Raw genomic sequence first — 19,572 nt, 5'->3', positions numbered from 1 at the left:
CAGAAGAGAGAGACCTTACTGCTTTTTTAAAACCAGACGAACGCTTGTGCTTACAAGGCAAACGGGCAGTCCTACAGTAACTGCCAGCCACCCCTGAGGAATCTTAAGAGAGTGAAGCCGGGCCAAAGGGGCTACGTTTTCAGGAGAGCAGCCGGGTAGGTCAGCTGTAGCAAGGCAGAGTCCCAGGAGCTGACCCCTCCTTTACCAGCAGTCTAAACTTCTTTTCGCTGCACCAGGTGGGATGTACCGCTCGGGCCGCCGGCCCCAGCTCCCCCAGGCCCAAGCAGTCACCATAACACAATATTCACAAGCTCTTTGGGCTCCTGTTTTAATACAGGTGGGATTTAGACTTCCGTTGTGAGGCTTTTCTATACCGTCTCTTGCTCTACCTGTCAGAAACATCTTTCCGGTGTCCGGGCGAGCGATAGCTGTATTCAGCAGGTACGCACTCGTTCCCCTGACGGCTTTGTCCGCTGCCTCCTCGGCTTCCTTCACCTGTAACCTGTCGAAGCCGCGCTCCCAAGAGCGCGGGCTGCGCTTCGTGTTTCAGCAGGTCCCGTAAGTAAGCAGCTCCCCTCGGCCAGACCCTGGAAGCCAGCAGGTTGTTACCGGACCGCCCGAAGCCCAGCGCCTGCCGGCGCTCTCGGCGCTCTCCCCGCCCGGGCTGCCAGTCCCCCCGCTGGGCGCAGCATCCCCGGCCGCCCCCTCGGGCAGCCCCGCGGCGGCTCCCCCGCCGCCTGCCGCCGGGAGCCCCAGGCGGCCGGCAGCCGCCGGCGGGCCGCGGGGCGCGGCAGGCCGCCCCCGGAGGCCGAGCATGCTCAGTGGCGGCGGCCGCGGCTGGCGTTGGCCCCGGTGCGTTGCCAGCCGGAGCGGCGCCGCGCCGCGCCGTGCCGTGCCGTGCCCCACCGCGCCGGCCGTTCCGGCCGTGGCGCTCCTTCCCCATGGGCAGCCGGGCGGCGGACGGCGCGGGGAGCGAGCAGGCCGCAGGTGCGAGGCGAGGGGCGCCCGGCGTTTCCCCGCCGGTGCCCGGGGGACGGCTGCGGCTGAAGGGCCGCTCCGCAGCGCCGGAGCCTGCGCTGGGAAAGGGAGCGGGCGCGCAGGGGACGGGGGCCGGCTTCTCGGCGGGGTCGAGGCCCGCGGCGCCGCGTACCGGGGCCGTCCCCGCGGGGCGTGCGCTCAGGCGCACCGGGGGGCGCCGGGCCGGGCCGGGAGCGCGGCGGGGCAGCCTCTGCGGGCAGCCCGCGCCCTTGCGGGGTGGGCCGGGGGGCGGCTGCAGGCTGGCACCGCCGGGGACCGTGCTGCCCCTGCGGCCGAGGCTGCCCTCCGGCGTGAGGGGAGGAAGGGGGTACGGCTCGGTTTAATTCCCCGGAGCCGGGAGGGCAGACGTGCAGTGCGGGTTTTGATTTTCAGGCCTGATTTGCAGATTGTGTTTCCCCCTGCCGGGTCATAGTACGCGTTTTTCTTTTGTGTTTTAAGAGGATGGCGTGCCAGAAACGCTTGGTGAGGAATCAAGAAGGCTTACTAGAGAGCAGCTCTTTACGATGGCTGCAACAGCTTCTATAAACTTCAGTTCCATGATATGCTATTCAATCCTGGGACCCTTTTTCCCTTCAGAGGTAAACAAACAATTTAGCCAGCTACTCTTTAGATTATGCTTTGCGTGTTGAAACTTTTAAAAGGATCTTGAACACTGTGGGACCTTTATGGCTGTGTGTAAGCTCCGAGTTAGACTTTTCAGTTGCGGGAATTTGCAGTGATAGCTTGATACTGGCTAAAGTAGTTTAGAGCGTATGTAACAGTGACCTGGATCCTGTCCGTGGACTAATTTAATCTTCCCTGTGGTTGCAGACGGAACGGCAAACTAATGAAATGAGATAAAAGTTGAAACGGATGCTTGGAGAAGTGAAATAGGTTTTTACCCAGTGTTACACAGCAGCTGGTAGTAGAGCTGAGATAAAACTCTGCCTGTGTCCTGACTTGCGTTTCAGTGCCTTAGCCACTCAATGACTTTTTATTTATATCTGTCTCACTGTTAACTCATGCTGGGCCATCATTCACTGCGTTAAATTTCCTGACCTAGGACCTGGAGGGGTGGAAAAAAAAATAAATATCTCTGCTTGTGTTGAGTCAATGCAATGTTTAAATATAGGATGAAAACAAAAATGGTCATGGTGCCTTTTGCAGCAGAAGTCCATTTCTTTCATGACCAAGTTGTTCCCAGGTATTATCGAGGAAACGTTAAGATTATTTTTGCTCTAAATATTCCAATGTAGTGCTTGTACCCAATTAAGTGTATTTTGCCAGTTGGATAAGTCAAAAATTTACCTGGTGCTTGTTATGGGGAGGCATGATACAATGAAGATAAGTTATCTCTGTTCACTGCCCTCTTGCCACGTGAAGGATCAAAACTTTATAGTTAGCTCCATTGCGCACCAGCTGAAGCCACCTGTATTGAGTCTGGTCACCTGTTTGGCAAACAGCACAGCGTTTTCATTCATTGAGGAATGAACGTTGCTTTTCTCTGGATTACATATAGCTTAAATAGAAGTGCAACATGTCTTTAAACTGCTGCGTTGTTATCTTATGAGCCCCTACTGCCTTTGAGAAAGGAAATTGCTTTGTAACTGCACTAATAGAGAATTAAAACTAAGCGTGAATGTTATTCACCTCAAGAATTTGCTTCCATCTTTACACAATTGTGATCTTTTTTTTGCAGGCAGAAAAAAAAGGTGCCAGTAACACCGTTGTTGGCCTGATTTTTGGATGTTTTGCTTTGGTCAATTTCTGGACTTCTTTGATCTTGGGAAATTATGTAAGTATAATTGAAGCTGTAACTTATTTCTGTGATGACACGGGTTCGTACATGAAGACAGTTCTCTAAAGCTGAGAAAAGAGTTATCTCTTCAGTAGCACTCCTGCAGGCTTGTGTCTGCAGTAACTGGAGCCTGGCCAGTCAGTCTGAATCTGATCTAAGTCTTGTCAGTACAATTTAAAAATTACTCTTCTCCAGTTCTTGAGGGTAGCATGGGGTGGCAGAGATGTAGCTGTTTTGTTTCTCTGGTTAACTGTTCTGTTTGCTTCAGAGTAACCTGCTGATCAATTCTCCTTTCTGTTACCTCCTTTCCCCCTACTCCCCATTTTGTTGCACTTACTTATATATTCTGTTTGCCATTGGTGCTGTTCTTAAGGTGGTTTGTTTTGTTTTGTTTTTCTTTAATTAGCTGCACCCCTTCTTCTTTTCTGGTATGTTGTATTTTTCTGGCATTTCCTCTTATTATGACTCTCTGTTGCTTAACTCTGTTTCCCCTTCCACTTCATTATACAGTAATACGACATAAGTGTCTCCAGTTCTTGCAACTTCTCTTTTTCCACAGATTCAGGATTTTCTCATGCTGGAGAAATTACAAATAAATTATGTAACAGTTTGTTTATATGCTGGAGCACCACTGTCTATGCATTTTTGGCTAGGGCTGCTCTGGATCATACCCTAAGCTGGGGCTGCTCCAGTTTCACAGTATTCTCTTTCTTTGGCTGGGCAGTCTCTTTGCTGACCTCATGGTGAATGATTTTCTCTGGTGGTGAGGTGGCTCATCAAGGTGTCACACAACTGCCACTGGTAAGTGCAATCTGGGTGCCTGTGATGGCATTCAACTGTGGCACAACCCTCACCAAGGACTTTGCAGGGGAGAGAGTGAGCAAGCGTTCCATCCTCACTGCAGACAGGTGAAGCGAGCACCAACAGAGGTGGATAGTCCAGCAATCAGAAATCCTGAGGGTTCCAGTGAAACTCGGCAAAATATGGGCTTTAGTAATAATGTCTGAAATTCAGGGACTTTGTCCAGGCCCAAACAAGGAAAGAGTCTAAAATAGCTGCAGTCCTTAGGCGAGGTTACAGCGTGGAATTAGAAGCTTGGGTGTACTTTGTTACGGGATTGAGTTAGCTTTACGGCATGCCTCTTGTCATCCTTCACCCTGATGATGGAGTCTGAAATGAAGTAAGGTGGGGTCCTTTCGCTGGTAATGAATGGGAAACCTGAAGCTACCATGCTTCCTACACCAAAGCTTTGTGCTATTAAAGGTTGTGACAAATTTGCTTTAAAAATCAGCTTCCATTGACTCTGCTGAGCCATAAACGTGACAGGTATTGCTGACTTGGCATCACTGACAGTGCTGGAGGGGGGAATGTATTACTTTCTGTTTGTTTATAATGAGGAATGCTGTTGTAAACTGCTGCTCTGCAGAAGCTGCAGTGTAGTGGTGTGAAATAGTTAACTGCACCATTGTCTTACCATTCTGAAAACTGGGTTAAGTCACTTAACCGTTTAGAATATTTTTAGGTCCAGTATTGCATGAAGGCACACCAGCAGGAGCAGTGTCTCCAGATCTTTTAGTGACATGCGCTATAAAGCGCCCGTATGTTTTGATTTCTTAACAGTAACTTACTTTGAAAGATTTTTGATCTAGACTTGAAATAGTAACATGTAAAAATGGTATTTAATTTACAGCTTACACATATTGGAGCAAAATTCATGTTTGTGGCAGGGATGTTTGTTTCGGGATGTGTGACCATTCTTTTTGGGTGAGTAATTTTTGTTGGTTGGTTTTGTTGCATTTGTCTTCTAATCGTTTTCATCCATATGAAAAGATGGACACAAAAGAAAACTGGAAACTCTTGGACATCTTTCAGGTGTTGGTTAGGTTGCCTAATTTTTTGCATCTTTACTTTTTATCTATCCCTTGTAAAGCAGAATGAACACTTCTGGAGTTTTTCACAGGTTAGGTTTTTTGTGCTCTTTTCACCACCAGAGAAAGGGGAAAAGGAGAAAGCTGCCAGAAATAGTTGGTAGAGTTTGAATACTTCACTGATGGGATTCAAAAAGATGTGGCAGTGGAAAGCATTGAGTGTCTTGTAACTGTGTCCTTTAATGAGTAAGAAATGATGCTGCAGAGCCTTTAGTAGATGACTTGTTGCATCCTGAGAGATCTCCATTTACTGTTTTGGTGGTTTGTTTTGTTTTGTTTTTTATCAGAATGCTGGACAAGGTGCCAAGTGGACCAATGTTCATCGGTTTGTGCTTGTTAGTAAGAGCAATGGATGCAATAGGTTTTGCAGCAGCAATGACAGCATCGTTTTCAATCCTTGCGAAGGCATTTCCCAATAATATAGCTACTGTCCTGGTAAGTGCAAAAACCAGTGTCACAGCTGAGTACCCGCAATATGATGAATTGCTGGTAGGCAGCCTAAAACCAGGAGGAGAAAATGTGCTGTCTCACGTGCAGGAATATTTGTAGTTGTCATGCAATGTTTGTTTGTAGTCTAGAATCACAATCCTAGAACAAGTTTAGATCTTAGCATAACTTCAGTTAGATATAAATTAAGCAGTATGTATTAGTTGCTTATGTTTTGAAGACAGCTGAGCATTGATGGCAATAGTTATCTCTTCAGTTGAAATCAGACTATTAAAATACTAATACAGCTTTCAGTGACTACTTCTACATGGATGGTAAGAATGCATGTGGATTGATTCAAGAAATTTGATTAATTTGTTCAAATAGTGTTAATTTATATGGGTGAAAGATGCAAAACTGGAAACAATTTTGATTTCGTTTTTCTCATACATCACTTTTATCAACAGATTAGAAGAGGAGAGAGAGAACTTCTTGAAATCTGGAGGGCACTATTTCTGGTCATCAATGATTCATTTCAACCTGAGATATTATGCTTATTTAGTCAGTTTTTGTGGTGTTAGGGAAAAAAAAAGCTTTGTGTTTAATAAAATGCTGCTTTTTCTTTCTCTTTTTCAATAAATTCTGGTTTCAAGTCAAATATAGACTGACAGATAACTGGGTTAAATTTTAATGAGTGAACACGTATTAAAAACATCCTTCAGAACATTTAATAGAATTCAAAAAGCTGATGCCTTTATTAATATTGTTGTTAAACTGTATAGTTACTCTATAAATAAATGTTTATAAAAAATATGACCTCCTAACTAGCAGAAAACTACTAAATTGTATCAGCAGTCAGGAGCTGGCAGTTTCTTTGGAAAGCAGGTTATATATTATAATCATGTTTTGGATTTATTCAGTCAATAAAGTTAAGGTTTCCTGTTTGCAAACCTTAAAATGAAGTTCAAATAGGTAAGTAAAATAACCTTGACTTAAAAAGAAATTAAATTCTGTGGTGGCAGCACAATAAACATGATGCATAGCTGAAAATGGTATGTGGTGATGAAGGTCACCTCAAGACCACAATCAGAAATGCTACACAGCTGTGGCTTGCTAGCTACCTTTGTTTAAAATCTAGGAAGGGTGCTGTCAGAAGACAGGTCACTTTTAAATATTGGTCTGTTTGCCATATTATATATTCTAATATCTTGTTCTGCATGAGAATAAAAGCTTTTCAAATTCATTCATGTAGACTCACTGTCCTTAAATGGGCATGATGGAGAGTTCTTGTTACTGTGGGCTCTGCTCATGGTGGTGGCAGAGGCAGGAGGAAGAGCTGATTAGGTGAAGCAAGGTGCATCCTATGGTAAAATCATAAAGCCTGAAGGAATAGATGAGAGATTTTTAGCCTTGCTTTCCATTGCCCTTCTTGATAGTACTAGATACTGAAAAGCACTTTTCCTCTCCTTAACACTTTTGTTATCAGTTTTCAGCCTGCCTTTTACCTGTTGGGTACCCTCAGAATGTATGGGGAAGTTATTAAATGTAGGCACATCAGCCTTGTTGAAGTGGGAAGTTCAGCATCTGTCAACATGATCCCTTTGTCAGAGGAGTTATGAACTCCAGAACATAAGCAATATCACTTTTCTTACAACATCTGGTTTACCATATCCTCCCCTGATCTGTGATAATGCAATGCCTCAGCTCCACCCACCCCCACCCAATAATTCATTAACTTAGAAGGGCTAAATGATGTACAGCCTGATTTGAACTGAAGTCTCAACAATCATGAATGTTTTTTATGGTTGGTGAGCAACACAAGTAAAAGCATTATTTGGAGGCAGTTATGTTAACTTGTGGGCATTCCATGTGTTGAAGTTTGCCAAAAAGTCTCAAATCTATCTAAAACTAATTTTGAGGATTTGCTAGTCATGTGCTGTTATTAGTTATTTCCTTTCCTAGGAAAGGAAAAGGCGAGGACCCTAGCTGACCTAGAGTAAAGAACTTGGCTGTTGCTGACTGTGCCCACTCTTGGGCCACTTGACCACTCTGACTTGTATCAGTAAAATTAAAGATGAGGAAGAATCTCTATACTATCTTTCTGGGTCCTAGAAGTTAGTGAAACTTTAACTGTAAGCAGTTATTACCACCAGCTGTTACTTGTTAAAAGGGGGTGGTCTAAGAACTGATTAGTCAAGTGTCGAGGCAGATGTTGACAGTGGTGATTTTGGTGTTGTAACACAAGATAAAAGTGTAATTGTATTATTGTCCTTTTGAAAATTAGTATCTTACAAAAGATGCCAAATTCTTAAATAACAGCCAAAATAATCTGAGTTATGCCTATTGCAATGTCACTGTTATTTCCTAACCCTAGTCAGTGAATACAAACAGTTGGTTATGGAGAGAAAGCTTTAACTCAGCACATGTACCTCATCCTATGAGATAACAACCCATCCAAGTAGGCTTATTTGGGTCCTCCCCCTCAGGCTGGAGCATAACGGCAGGTGGGAGAGATGATCACTTCAGCCCAAGTTGTCCTGCAGGTGCTTTCCATCAGCAGAGCATCTGTCTTGCCTCAGGACTGGGATGCGTTAGGTGACGGCAGGGTAGCTAACGCTGCGGTACAGGTGGTTCCCCCACAGTGAAGCAAAGGAAGTGATTGCTGTCATGCAGACAACTGCGAAATTCCTTTTGCTATCCCACTTTGTGAAGGTCTCTACTAGCCATTACCCCCCTTAGTGATGCAGTGCCTCTTTCTTTTCACTAGCCTGACTATGTTGTGCTGCTTCTCAGAAAACTTGATTGCTTTTACAAAATACTAGAGTTTCTCAGCATTCATTTTTTGCTTGCTTTCTTTTTTATCCTTTAGGGCAGCCTTGAAATTTTTACAGGACTCGGACTGGTGCTGGGCCCGCCTTTAGGTGGCTTTTTGTATCAATCATTTGGTTATGAGGTCCCTTTCATTACACTGGGATGTGTAGTGCTGGTCTTGGTGCCTGTGAATATGTGCATATTACCACAATATGGTAAGCACCCTTCTTCCTGTCTCTGTCACTCACCTTAATTTCTCATGTATATAACTGTGGTTTAGAAAAATACCGGTTTCTGAGGTCTGATACAACTCGGAGGGCAAAGCTCTACCTGAATTCTTGATCAGGCCCGTGTTTTAATGTGAACTAAAATTAATGTGTGCAGATGGCCTGGAATGAATCCAACACTTAATACCTATCTCTGCAAACACTAAGAACTCTGTGTGGCAGTAAACTGAGATAAATTTTTGTTTTCTTCTGTCTCTTTAGCTTCAGGGCTTGTCAAGGATCAGTTGTGTCTTCATTGTATCAGCTTGTCATTGCAGCTAGTTGAAGAAAAGCTGGAGATAGGTTTTGCCTAAAACAAGAGAACTTGATGTGTTTGAGGGGTAACAGAGGGGAAAAAGACAGAATTACAGGGAGAACAAAAAAGGTTTATTTGTACTGAATGATGCAGGATCTGATTAACATGAAAGAATGTTAAACTGAAGTGCTGGAGGTCTTATAAATTTCATTAAATTTTAGATGGTCCTGCTTGGACAGAAAGTTAACTTAAAAATTCTTCACACGAGACTGTAATTGCAAGGTTACAGTGCTGTTAGTCTTTCCTAGAATAAAAACCAGTAACTTTAAAATACATTTTTAAAAATATGTTTTCTTCTTAAATATGAAAACCTTGGAGAATAACTTCATATATATTGGATTTTAGAAGAAACTTAGAGTGGTTAACCATGCTACTGCTGGCTTCCCCCCCACCTCCCTGAGCAGTGAAATTTGTACGGAGTCATGATATTACTAGCCAATTTGAAATTACATTAAATAAATGTTAGCTCTGAGCTGGTGGATGCTAATGAATGAACTTTTAGTTTAATGAACTTTGAGATCACATTCAACTATTAAAGCACCAACAGCATCAGAAAGGGAGCCTGCCTTAGAAATGACATCTAACCATGATATCTGAAAGAAGCTCCCTGTCTGGAGTACAAATTGTACATGTAGGAGACCCGAATGACTAGTTGCTTAAAAATTTAGACAGATCTCAACTGATAAATAGCAATCTTCTTATTTTACTTTCAAAGCATGATTCTCTGATTGGATATGAATAGTTCATGCATGCGTGTGTGTTGTTTTAATTTGGGACGTATCCATGAGATTTTCATTGTATAAGGACTAACAGAGAAGTGGCCGTATTTTCACATAATTGGGAATAGTACATGCTTCTGTTCTTTTCAAGTTGGGGATTTGCAGTATTGGAATCTAAATTGTGTACTTTTCTTCTTTTATTCACCTATCAAATTTGGATTTTCAATATAAAAATAGTGTAGTGCACAATAGTCTACTATTGACTTTCATTTGTTAGATAACAAGTAATAGGACTAGACAAAGGGAAATACTGATTTATTTTCTAAAGCAGGAAGATCAGTCATGAGCTCATGCTGCTGAAAATAATGCAATTTCCCCTCCTTTTCTCTTGAAACAGATTCAATCCCTAGCAAGGACTCCTTTTGGAAGCTCATTCTTCTGCCGAAAGTCTTACTACTCTGTCTTACTATATTTTCTCTAAGTGCATGCTTGGGCTTTTTGGATCCCACAATGTCTCTATTTATCCTAAAGAAGGTAGGTCCTTTTAACATGCAGGGAGGTCTTGACTTGCTAAAGAGTAAATAACTGGTCACAAATATGGTTTAAATATCCTAAACAGAATTAAGCCTTATCCAACCACGCTGCTTTAATTTACTGTTAATAATATGATTTCCAAATAACTTGATTTCGATAGTACTGAGAAATCACAGTTTGCCTTGAATGCCATCTGTTGCCGCTGGGTCTCGGTAGCTTTGAGAATGAGGAAATGTCAGGCCTTTAAAAATGTGTTTTTTCCAGTTAATTGGCTTTCAACAGCAGCATACCTTCTCTGAACAGGGCATAGCAGCTGGTTTTGTAAACAAGGGACTTTTTCCTCCTTTCTGAAAGCAAATTCTGTAAAATTGCAACAGTCACTGACAGTGCTGTATCTCTTGATGTGGACATTTGTTTTCAGGGACGTGATGTCTCAGCTCTTCCTTCTCTTACAGCAATGCCAAAATTAAACTGATTGCAACGATATAGCCTGCTAGCTGACTTCTTCACTCACTCATTAAAAAGGCAAATGCCGTTTTATTTATTTAGTTTTTATTTATGTTAATATTTATTTATTTGTTTCCTACTTCATGTATTTATTTTCCCCGTGGTGTTTGATGTAATGAATTTGAAGTAAACAGTTTAAAATTCTGTTCTTGTGTGAAATTAAGCAATGCTTTTTGAGTGGTTTATTAATTAATTGTTGTTCTAGGGAATAGCATTTCACAGGTGGTTGTGCTCTTACTTGTTGTTTCTCTAGTCCAGTACTTTGAACACTCATCCAGGGTGAAGGAGACTTGGTGCTAACATCTTACATCACTGGAGATGTGAATGTATGTCTTCCACCACCCAGAAGGGAGCTGTAGTTATTCCACTGTAGAATATTGCAAACTGATGTGGCTCTTCTGCTTTCCATCTGCTCTGTGCTAACAGATACTTGCTGTGGAAGGGCTGTAGCCTTCTTGGCAGGTGTTGCAACCACTAAATTAGAATTATTATCATGTGCTTGCATATGGCAGGGAAATAGTGAATATTTATGTAGTCCATGCCACATGAAACGTCTTGGAATACCTTCTAACTGGTAGTTAAAGCACTCATTTGAGAGACTAGGATGCTTTTGATTTGTTACATGTTTTGTTTCAGTACAGAAACGTGACTCTGCATTAGGAATGTGTGGACCTCAGGGTGTTTGCAAAAAGCCCTTACTCATTCTCATAAAAATCATCCTTTGGTTGAAAAGCCAGAGCTGTGTTTTATAGCACTACTTACTTTTAAGATGCACTGATTAGCAGTGGATGACTACAGTATTTATGCTTTTCTAAGTGGAAAGATTAGAGAGGTAAAGACTAAATCCATCTAGATTTCAGTGTCTGAACTGTCTGTTTCAAATGTGCCAGATACTAATGTTAGAATCAGGTGTGCTGGTGCAGGGACATAGCATAGTGTTTCCTCCTGAGATTATTTAGGCTTTCTCCGAGTACAGTTGTGTCAGGTGTTTTCACACCATCCTTAGAAATGGAAGGAAACTGGAGCTCTGCTGATGACTTCAAATACTTGAAAAACCTCTGTATGGTATCAGTAAAATACTTAAAATCATGTATTTCAGTATTTTGACCTAAAATATAATTCTTGGATTGTCCTTTAATGAATGTAGCATGTATGGTTTGATGTTTTGTTTTCTGTTTTATTTGTCTTCCTTTCTGTAGTTCAAACTCCCAGCTGGTTACGTGGGCTTGGTATTCCTCGGGTTGGCACTCTCTTACTCCCTGTCTTCTCCCCTCCTTGGACTCCTAAGTGACAAACTGCCAGTGAGTACTACCCTGCTGTTTGTGCAGGGTTAGTAAAGCACTCTGTGCATTTAGTTAAAGCTGAAGGACTTTCCCTATTGAAGTGATGGATGTAGGCCTGGTCCTGTAAAGGGATCTGTCTTTCAGGACCTTGCATGTGCACTGAATACTGCCATCTTGAAGGTCTCTTTTGCAAGGTCCAGGTAGTACAAGAACATCCAAAATAGTAAAGGATGTTGGACAAGTAACCTGTAGTTGAAATGTGTTGAGCTTTTCTGGTGGACTAAACACAATCTATTTCTAGCCAATGTGGAATGGAGAGTGGGAAAATGTCCCAGTTATCCATGCTTTTGACCACATGTAATTTTATCAGCTTTTGAGGAGTGAAGATATTCTGGGTAGCTGTATTGACTTTATCTTTTAAAAAGTGTAATATCCAAATTAGATCAGCTCATTGACTGGCTATGGTTCTCTAGCTCTTAACTGCGTCATAGAAAGAGACTTTGACAGTAATACACTTAAAACTGCCTGGTTTACAGCCACTGCTAATTGATCAAGGGAACCTACACTGTCAGTGCTGTGCATGAAGGACATTGCCAGTTTTCTGATACTGTTTTTTCCTGACACAAACTAATAATGGCCTTTGTACATGAGAATTACATGCAATGCTACATGATATTTCTTATACTAAGGAAAAGTAAGACCTAAAATACTTTGCTAACAGAGAAACACTGTTACTCATTATCCTAAAGAAATCTCTGTATTAAGCAGCTGCTGCCAGTGATTGCATTGGTCATGAAGAAACATGAATTCAGTGTTTCTTGATGATGTTCTGAACTGGCAGAGAAATTGTGAATTCCCAGTTTGTGTGTAATGATGGTCTCTACAGGAGCCATACTTTTCAGGAGATGAAGATTTAGAAGAGGGGCATTAAAAAAGATGAAAGAGTTACATTACAAATTCACATCTTTAAATTACATACCTCTTCCTTTTCTTTCATAGTACCTCAGGAAGTGGCTGCTGGTATCTGGAGGCTTAATGACAGCACTGTGCTTTTTCATGTTAGGACCTGCTCCTGTACTACACATTGAAAGGTACAGAACTGTCTCTTCTTATGCCTGTCCCCTTACGTGATGTTTTTGTGATGTTTTTGTGATAGCCATTATGACCATAGTCATGTATGTCCACAAGTTTATAATTAGCACTTCTGACCATGAAACAGTTTTTTTTTAACTTCTAACGTGAGACTATGAATGTGAAGCAGTGGAAGCATCTGAAAATGGAGATTTTACAGCTTCATAAAATAGATCCTTTTCCTTTCCTTTTTACTGTTAACTGTGTTTGCTCATGTTAATGTGTGTGGTGGGAAGAATGCTGCTTTTTATTTTCCTTTCCTCCCAATTCTGTGGCATTTCCAGTGCAGCAAACCAAAGTTCTCTTTCTGTCTTATTTTTCAATTTTCTCTATTTCATTTGCATGGCTGTGCAGCAGTATTGATTTGTCTTCTCTCTGTATATAGCTTACTGAGGAAAATGCCAGATTATAGCTTTGTTTTCAGCTAGCTAAGTAAAGACAATGTCAGTTGCACCTGAACACTGCATTGCATATCTCTCAAGTTAATTCACAGCAAAACACTCTGCTGCATTTACAAAACAGCTGTACAGTCCATTTGTCCTAGGTTACATACTCTGTTAAAGATGATGATAGGCTTGCTAATGTGCAGAATTAGTCAACTCCTTCCTCCTAGACTTCTAATTTTTAAAGAAGATCATACATTTGTAACTGGTGAGTTCATACATCTGAGCTGGTGAGAAAAAGAAACCAGTAAAATCTTCAACATTCTTTTCTTTAGCTAAGTCTATTCGGTTATATTGTATTAGGCTACAATATTTTAGCTGCAAAATCCTTCACTTGTGCAACAAACCAAGTCTGGAGCTTGGACATAGGTACTGGTGAGTTAAGTGCATCCGTCTACCTCTTCTCTATGTGCTTCTCTTAAAATGAACTGCATTTTATACGGAAATACTTAATTTGAGCACAGGATTTTCAAATTCTTTTACAAAGTCTTTTTTTAAGCATAGAACTGTACTTTTCAAGTCTTAGTGTTCAATTAAAGTAGAGTTCTTTTTGGTTTCAAGAAACCTAGTTTTCTGATGAGTCATGGAGAGCTGATACAACAGCCTTCAGACAAACGGGGTCCTTACTTGAAAAGAGTCTTCAGCAGCTAACTTCTTTTAAATGCCTCTTTTTCAGTCAGCTGTGGATGTTTGTGCTGGTGCTGGTTTTGATTGGCTTTTCCCTTGGCATGAGCGCTATCCCAGTGTTTCCAGAGATACTGGACTGTGCATAGTAAGTAACTCTGTCCCACACATCTTTCATGTTCCTGACAGTAGGAAACTGCAACTAATTTTCAGGTGTGAATATGAAGTGGGGTTTTGGTGTGGCTTTTTTCCTTGTTTTTGAGACAAAGGCAGCAAGTAACACTTAAATGCTTCTACTAGTCTTTTGTCTTATTGTTTTCTGAATGAGCACCCCAGTCATTATACTCCAAATGTAATTTTGTAAATGTGTACCTGAGTATTATGAACACACTGAAGTCCATCAGACTTTGGGTGTCATCAGACATGGGGTGACCTGTGTTTGATTTCATATACATAGGATTTATTTCAGCTTCTGAGGATGATTAATAGCAAGCAGTTTTCACTGGATTTTCAGGCTGCGTTGGTTTTAACAGCTGGACCTACAGGAGTCATACTTGCTCAATGTACTCAAGGCTTGGGAGTAATGACCTAGGAAGGGTCTTGATTTACTCTTACTAGTATGTTCCTCTTGGAACAAAGTCTTCCCTTCTTAAAAACCACCTGTCACTGTTTTACACTTGTGGTATGAAACATGGGGAATGAGTGATGGTGTGATGTTAGGAATCTATTCGGAAGACATCAGAGATGAGGAGTAGCACTGCAGTCCTCCCGAGAGGCAGCAAAGAAGAAAGTACTGGGTAAACAGACATGATTCCACTGTATGCTTCTGCTTGTTAAGTATTTATGTTGTGTGTAAATTAAAAGGAGGGGAAAAACTCCCTATAGGAGAAGGCTATAGACTGAGACACAGTAATGTATTGTACTACTCTGACTGGTCTGTCTTTCTGCAGTGAGAATGGATTTGAAGAAGGTCTGAGTCTGCTGGGACTGGTGTCTGGGCTTTTCAATGCCATGTGGTCCCTCGGGTAGGTATACAGTCACCTTTTTGTAAGCTATGAGTGTTTGGTGGTTCTATGCTATTACCACATGAAAGCCTGCTGTGTTACAACCAGAAGTCTTGCATTGCAGTCATTGTGTTGACCTTGATTCAAAAGGTTCTTGGTAAACAGATGCCTGGTGGACATTTTACCCCAAAAGGGAATGGATTCTGAACTTGTCATCTTGAAATGTATTGCCCTGCATATCAAAAAGCTCTAGTGATTAAGTGGATGTTAGCTTGCACTTCTGTGTTGTCATTTTTGTTGTCACTGAAATATTTAGTGCTTAATACAGAGAGAGGTGGACCCTAATTTTTTACAAAGTTAAGTCCACCCACATGGAGCGAGCTAGAAGGTATCTGCTCCTGACTAATTCTGTTCTTCCTCTTTCATTTTCTACATTTCCTCCTTTTGTCTGGAATAGCTTAGGGTAGAATCTTATCTTCTCTTTCCACCACAGCCATTATTTAAGGTCTGTGCCTGCGTAGCTTAGCAGAGTGTGTCTGTGTTTATTACCCAGTGGTCATCGCAGAAATGAGTGAAAGGTGCTACTGGCTGAGTGACCCTTCAGAGTTGTCACTCAGTGGGAAGTGACAGAGTCCCCCTATTGAAAGCCACTTCCAGGAATTTTTTTATCTGTCCTTGTAGTCCTCTGTGGCTGCAGGTGGGTTTCAGTGGTACAAATTTGCACAATTTTTTCCAAGCTAACTGAAGTTCTAGCTGTCCTGTTTATTTGGCGTAGGGTTCAGTACAGATAGTATAAAGATACCAAACCCCAGTTTTATGCTGTTATCAAACTTGGGTTTATTATGTTGACTTGCTTCCAGGAAGTCTTTCTGGTTTTACACAGTTTTGTCCCTTTCTGTAGCAAGAGACCGTATCATGTAAGAAGTTTCATAAAATGACAGCAGCTGCATAACCTTTCCTGGCATTCTGAGATGGGCATGAAGCTGCAGGGCAGTTACATACAGCTTAACCTTGCAGTGCCCACTTCTGTCACAATGTGCTTCCCCACCTGCCTATATCCACCAGTCTTTCATCTTGAAGTTTGGCAGGTTTACATTTTGCGGGATGAGAGTTTAAATTTCTTTTATGATAGAATTGATTGGTGTAGGTGCCTTCTTAGAACATGGTCCTTAAAGGGGCCTCTAAGCTATTCCAGATACAGAAAAGAGTGCATTCTGCTTTCTGGTGTGGACCCTATTTCCAGCTGAGGAAGTAACTAGACAGGTTTACTGGGCCCATGGCAAACAAAGAATTAATACTTATTGTGGATTATAGGAGGGTTAGGTCTGTGGAAGACAATCTCTTTGTTGACAAAGGAGAGAGAATCAATGGTGGGAGGCCACAAAACACAACAAAAAAGTTCTCTGAGAATATGATCTCTTTTTTGTTTGGGATGCTGATACCTCATTTTGATTTGTTGCAGGGCATTTGCAGGTCCCACTCTGGGAGGACTTCTAAATGAAAAGCTGGGTTTTGAATGGGCCTCAGCCATCCAAGGAGGATGGGCACTGTTAAGTGTAAGTAATTACACATTTTTTGCTTTTTATATCTATTACAATTATGAGTTATTGCATAAGGTTATTATTATTACAATTGTAACTGACTGTTTCCTCAAAGGGTCTTGCAACTGGAATATTCTATATCATTGAGGCAACAAGGAGAAGGTATGCCGAGATATTCATTCTTTATTTTACTTACAGCCATATAAAGCAAACCTTTGAAAGCTGTGCTTCCATTTTTTCCTCACTACCAACCTGATAATGAATGACAAGATGAGCAGTAAAAATATAGCTTAAATACTTTGTCTGTATGCTTTCTTAAATCCCTACTGACCTAAATAGAGACCTAAAATAGACAATGCCAGTTCTATACACACATCAGGACTGTGGCAATAAGGAGCAAACCCTACTGACAGTTCCTCCAGGAGCGCGTCTGTGAGCTGGAATTGGCTGGATGGTCGCATCCAGAGAGCAGTGCTCAACGGCTCAAGGTCCAGATGGAGATCAGTGATGAGTGGTGTCCCTCAGGGGTCTGTGTTGGGACCGGTACTTTTTATTGTACCAGTACTGTACTGTTTATTGTACCAGTACTGTACTGTTAATATCTTCACCATTGACATAGACAGTAGGATTGAGTGCACCCTCGGCAAATTTGCAGACCACACCAAGCTGTGTGGTGCAGTTGACATGCCTTTGGGACAGGGTGCCATCCAGAGGGACCTGGACAAGCTTGAGAAGTGGGCCCATGTTAACCTCATGAAGTTCAGCAAGCCCAAGTGCCAGGTCTTGCAGCTGGGTCAGGGCAACCCCCGGCATCAGTACAGGCTGGGGGATGAAGGGATTGAGAGCAGTCCTGCCGAGAAAGACTTAGGGGTACTGGTGGATGAAAAGCTGGACATGAGCTGGCAATGTGCGTTTGCAGCCCAGAAAGCCGACCATATCCTGGGCTGCATCAAAAGAAGCATGATCAGCAGGTTGAGGGAGGTGATTCTGCCCCTCTACTCCAGTCTGGTGAGACCCTACCTGCAGAACCGCATCCAGCTCTGAGGCCTTCAGCACAGGAAAGACATGGACCTGTTGGAGCGGGTCCAGAGGGGGGACACAAAAATTATCGGAAGGATGGAACACCTCTCCTATGAGGAAAGGCTGAGAGAGTTGGGTTTGTTCAACCTGGAGAAGGGAAGGCTCCAGGGAGACATTATTGTGGATTTTCAGTACTGAAAGGGGGCTTATAAGAAAGATGGGTACAGACTTTTTAGTAGGACCTGTTGCAGTAGGCAAGGGGTGATGGTTTTAAACTGAAAGAGGGTAGATTCAGACTAGATATGAGAAAGAAACTTTTTATGATGGGGGTGGTGAAGCACTAGCACAGGTTGCGCAGAGAGGTCGTAGATGCCCCATCCCTGGAAACATTCAAGGTCAGGTTGGACTGGAATCTGAGCAACCTGATGTAGTTGAAGATGTCTCTGCTCATTCCAGGGGGGTTGGACTAGATGACCTTTAAAGGGCCCTTTGAACCCGAAGCATTCTGTGATTCCATGAAATGATAGGTGTGAAAGCAGTAGTAAGTGGTTCTGTGCAATAGTGGGGAACCAAATCCAGTGATACACATAGCTCTTTCCACACAATGTGTGGCTTTTTTGCTATAATGGTGGTATTGCACAGAAGTATCTAAAAAATATTAAACCTGTTTCCTCCCTCCTGTCTTTTCCTTGTGCAAACAGTTCCAGTTCCAGCCTGCAAAATCCTCCTCGTAATAATGAAGAAAGAACTCATCTGATGGGCAGTGAAACATAACCAGACATACTTTCAATTCTCTGTTTACTATTGTGGTTTAACCTAGTGTTGAGATGAGTGGACTTAACAGTGTTTCATTATTCTGGAGCTGGGATACATGATCCCTTAGTGAACAACCAGTTGTGGTTTAGTTGTAGCTGCATTAGTGTTTTGAAACACTAAACACTGACTGCCTTTCTTTTGGAAGTCCTCGTGTGGATTGGATGGAATGATGGGTAACACTCAGATGTCCCCCTGTTTAATTGTGTTCCGTATACAGTGCACCACTGCATGTGAAGAGGTGTGTTTTCAAATGTCTGGTTTCTATACTTGAGCCTGCAGTGCATTATTCTTGGGTAAAGCTACTATTTTGCTACAATGATTTTCTGTATTTTTTTAAAGAAAGTTCACTATCTTGTAATACTTTAACTGATAACATAAAATGTTGAAACAATTTGAAATGACAAAGCATTAAGCACAATATTGTTTTCAATAAAGCAACTTTTTTTCCTAAGGTCTGTGAGTTTTCTTAGACAACAAGAGTCTAAAAGACTTTGTGTCTACCAGCACTTGTATTATCTTGAAAGTGCCTGAAAATGGGAGGCAAAGGTAATGAAGAGAAGACTTAGCATCTCCACACAGAACTAACTGATCTTCATTCCTGGAGAAGTCTTGGCATTGTGTGTGTGTATACATACATGTACAGACATATGTGTGTTTGTATTACATATAAAGACTCAGCTTGGTGTGTGTGTGAGATCTGTTTTACTAATAAATGCCATCTCGAATGTTTGTACAAATTGCCTCTGCAACAGTAAATCTATCAAAAGTCTAGGGCTACTATTTTCCAGCAATAGGGAACACACACCGACACCCCCACCCCCGGATGCTCAGCACAGAAAGGGCGAGGGGAACTGAGACAAGGGCATGCCTGGGAAACTCACATTAGACTTCTTGACCTTGGTCACGGCAAGTCTTTTAATTTGTACTTGAGTCCAGAACCGGGTCCTAGAAGAGGTCCTGTATGGTAGCCATTTTTCCATAAATAAGAAGAATGGTCTAGTCCTAGCAATTTCCAGTCCGTTTCTCTTGTGAGTAACTACTGGAATTTACATGAGAAATACTTCTTACTCTGCCAGAGACCTTTTTGAGGCACTAGCAAGAAAAACTTTCTGGTAGCCAGCTGAACTGTGAAGCATCACGGTACCAAAGGGCAGGCTTCCCCTGGGAACATCCTGGCAATAGCTCCCTTTCGTTTTATATCAGGCGTTAGGCTTTACTGAAACCAGGACTGCACTCCTCAGCCTATTATGAAGTGCTGACCCTGCTGGGGCCAATGGTGAGAGAGGTGAGAAGGAGCTGAGAGGACTACAAGTAGACACAAGGTACAGATCTGTAGACATGAGACCGAATTATCTCTCTTTGTGGAATGACTTATTCACTTACCTGAC

The 19,572-nt window shown here is 42.2% G+C and overlaps 2 protein-coding genes across 2 annotated transcripts in view; one reads left to right on the top strand and one right to left on the bottom strand.

Annotated features, from left to right (window-relative positions):
- RPS12 (ribosomal protein S12) overlaps positions 1-19,572 on the bottom strand; it is a 511,578-nt gene that overhangs the window by 16,044 nt on the left and 475,962 nt on the right. The window lies entirely within an intron of this gene.
- Positions 868-18,881, top strand: SLC18B1 (solute carrier family 18 member B1). Its single transcript, XM_049801491.1, has 14 exons — positions 868-987; positions 1,477-1,616; positions 2,717-2,812; positions 4,506-4,579; positions 5,031-5,178; positions 8,039-8,195; positions 9,679-9,815; positions 11,522-11,623; positions 12,605-12,696; positions 13,856-13,951; positions 14,754-14,828; positions 16,270-16,363; positions 16,464-16,510; positions 18,070-18,881. Exons 1-14 carry the CDS (start codon positions 942-944, stop codon positions 18,140-18,142), a joined length of 1,377 nt encoding a protein of 458 aa, XP_049657448.1. The 5' UTR covers positions 868-941; the 3' UTR covers positions 18,143-18,881.

Source organism: Accipiter gentilis, chromosome 5 (genome assembly GCF_929443795.1).
Source record: "Accipiter gentilis chromosome 5, bAccGen1.1, whole genome shotgun sequence".
Taxonomy (NCBI): domain Eukaryota; kingdom Metazoa; phylum Chordata; class Aves; order Accipitriformes; family Accipitridae; genus Astur; species Astur gentilis.
This window is presented reverse-complemented; position numbering and strand designations above follow the sequence as displayed.

Coding starts and splice junctions, on each gene's coding strand:
- SLC18B1 (XM_049801491.1), top strand. CDS start 942: ATGGGCAGCCGGGCGGCGGACGGCGCGGGGAGCGAGCAGGCCGCAG. Junction 4,580..5,030: donor TGTGTGACCATTCTTTTTGG/GTGAGTAATTTT, acceptor GTTTTTTATCAG/AATGCTGGACAAGGTGCCAA. Junction 13,952..14,753: donor GAGATACTGGACTGTGCATA/GTAAGTAACTCT, acceptor GTCTTTCTGCAG/TGAGAATGGATTTGAAGAAG.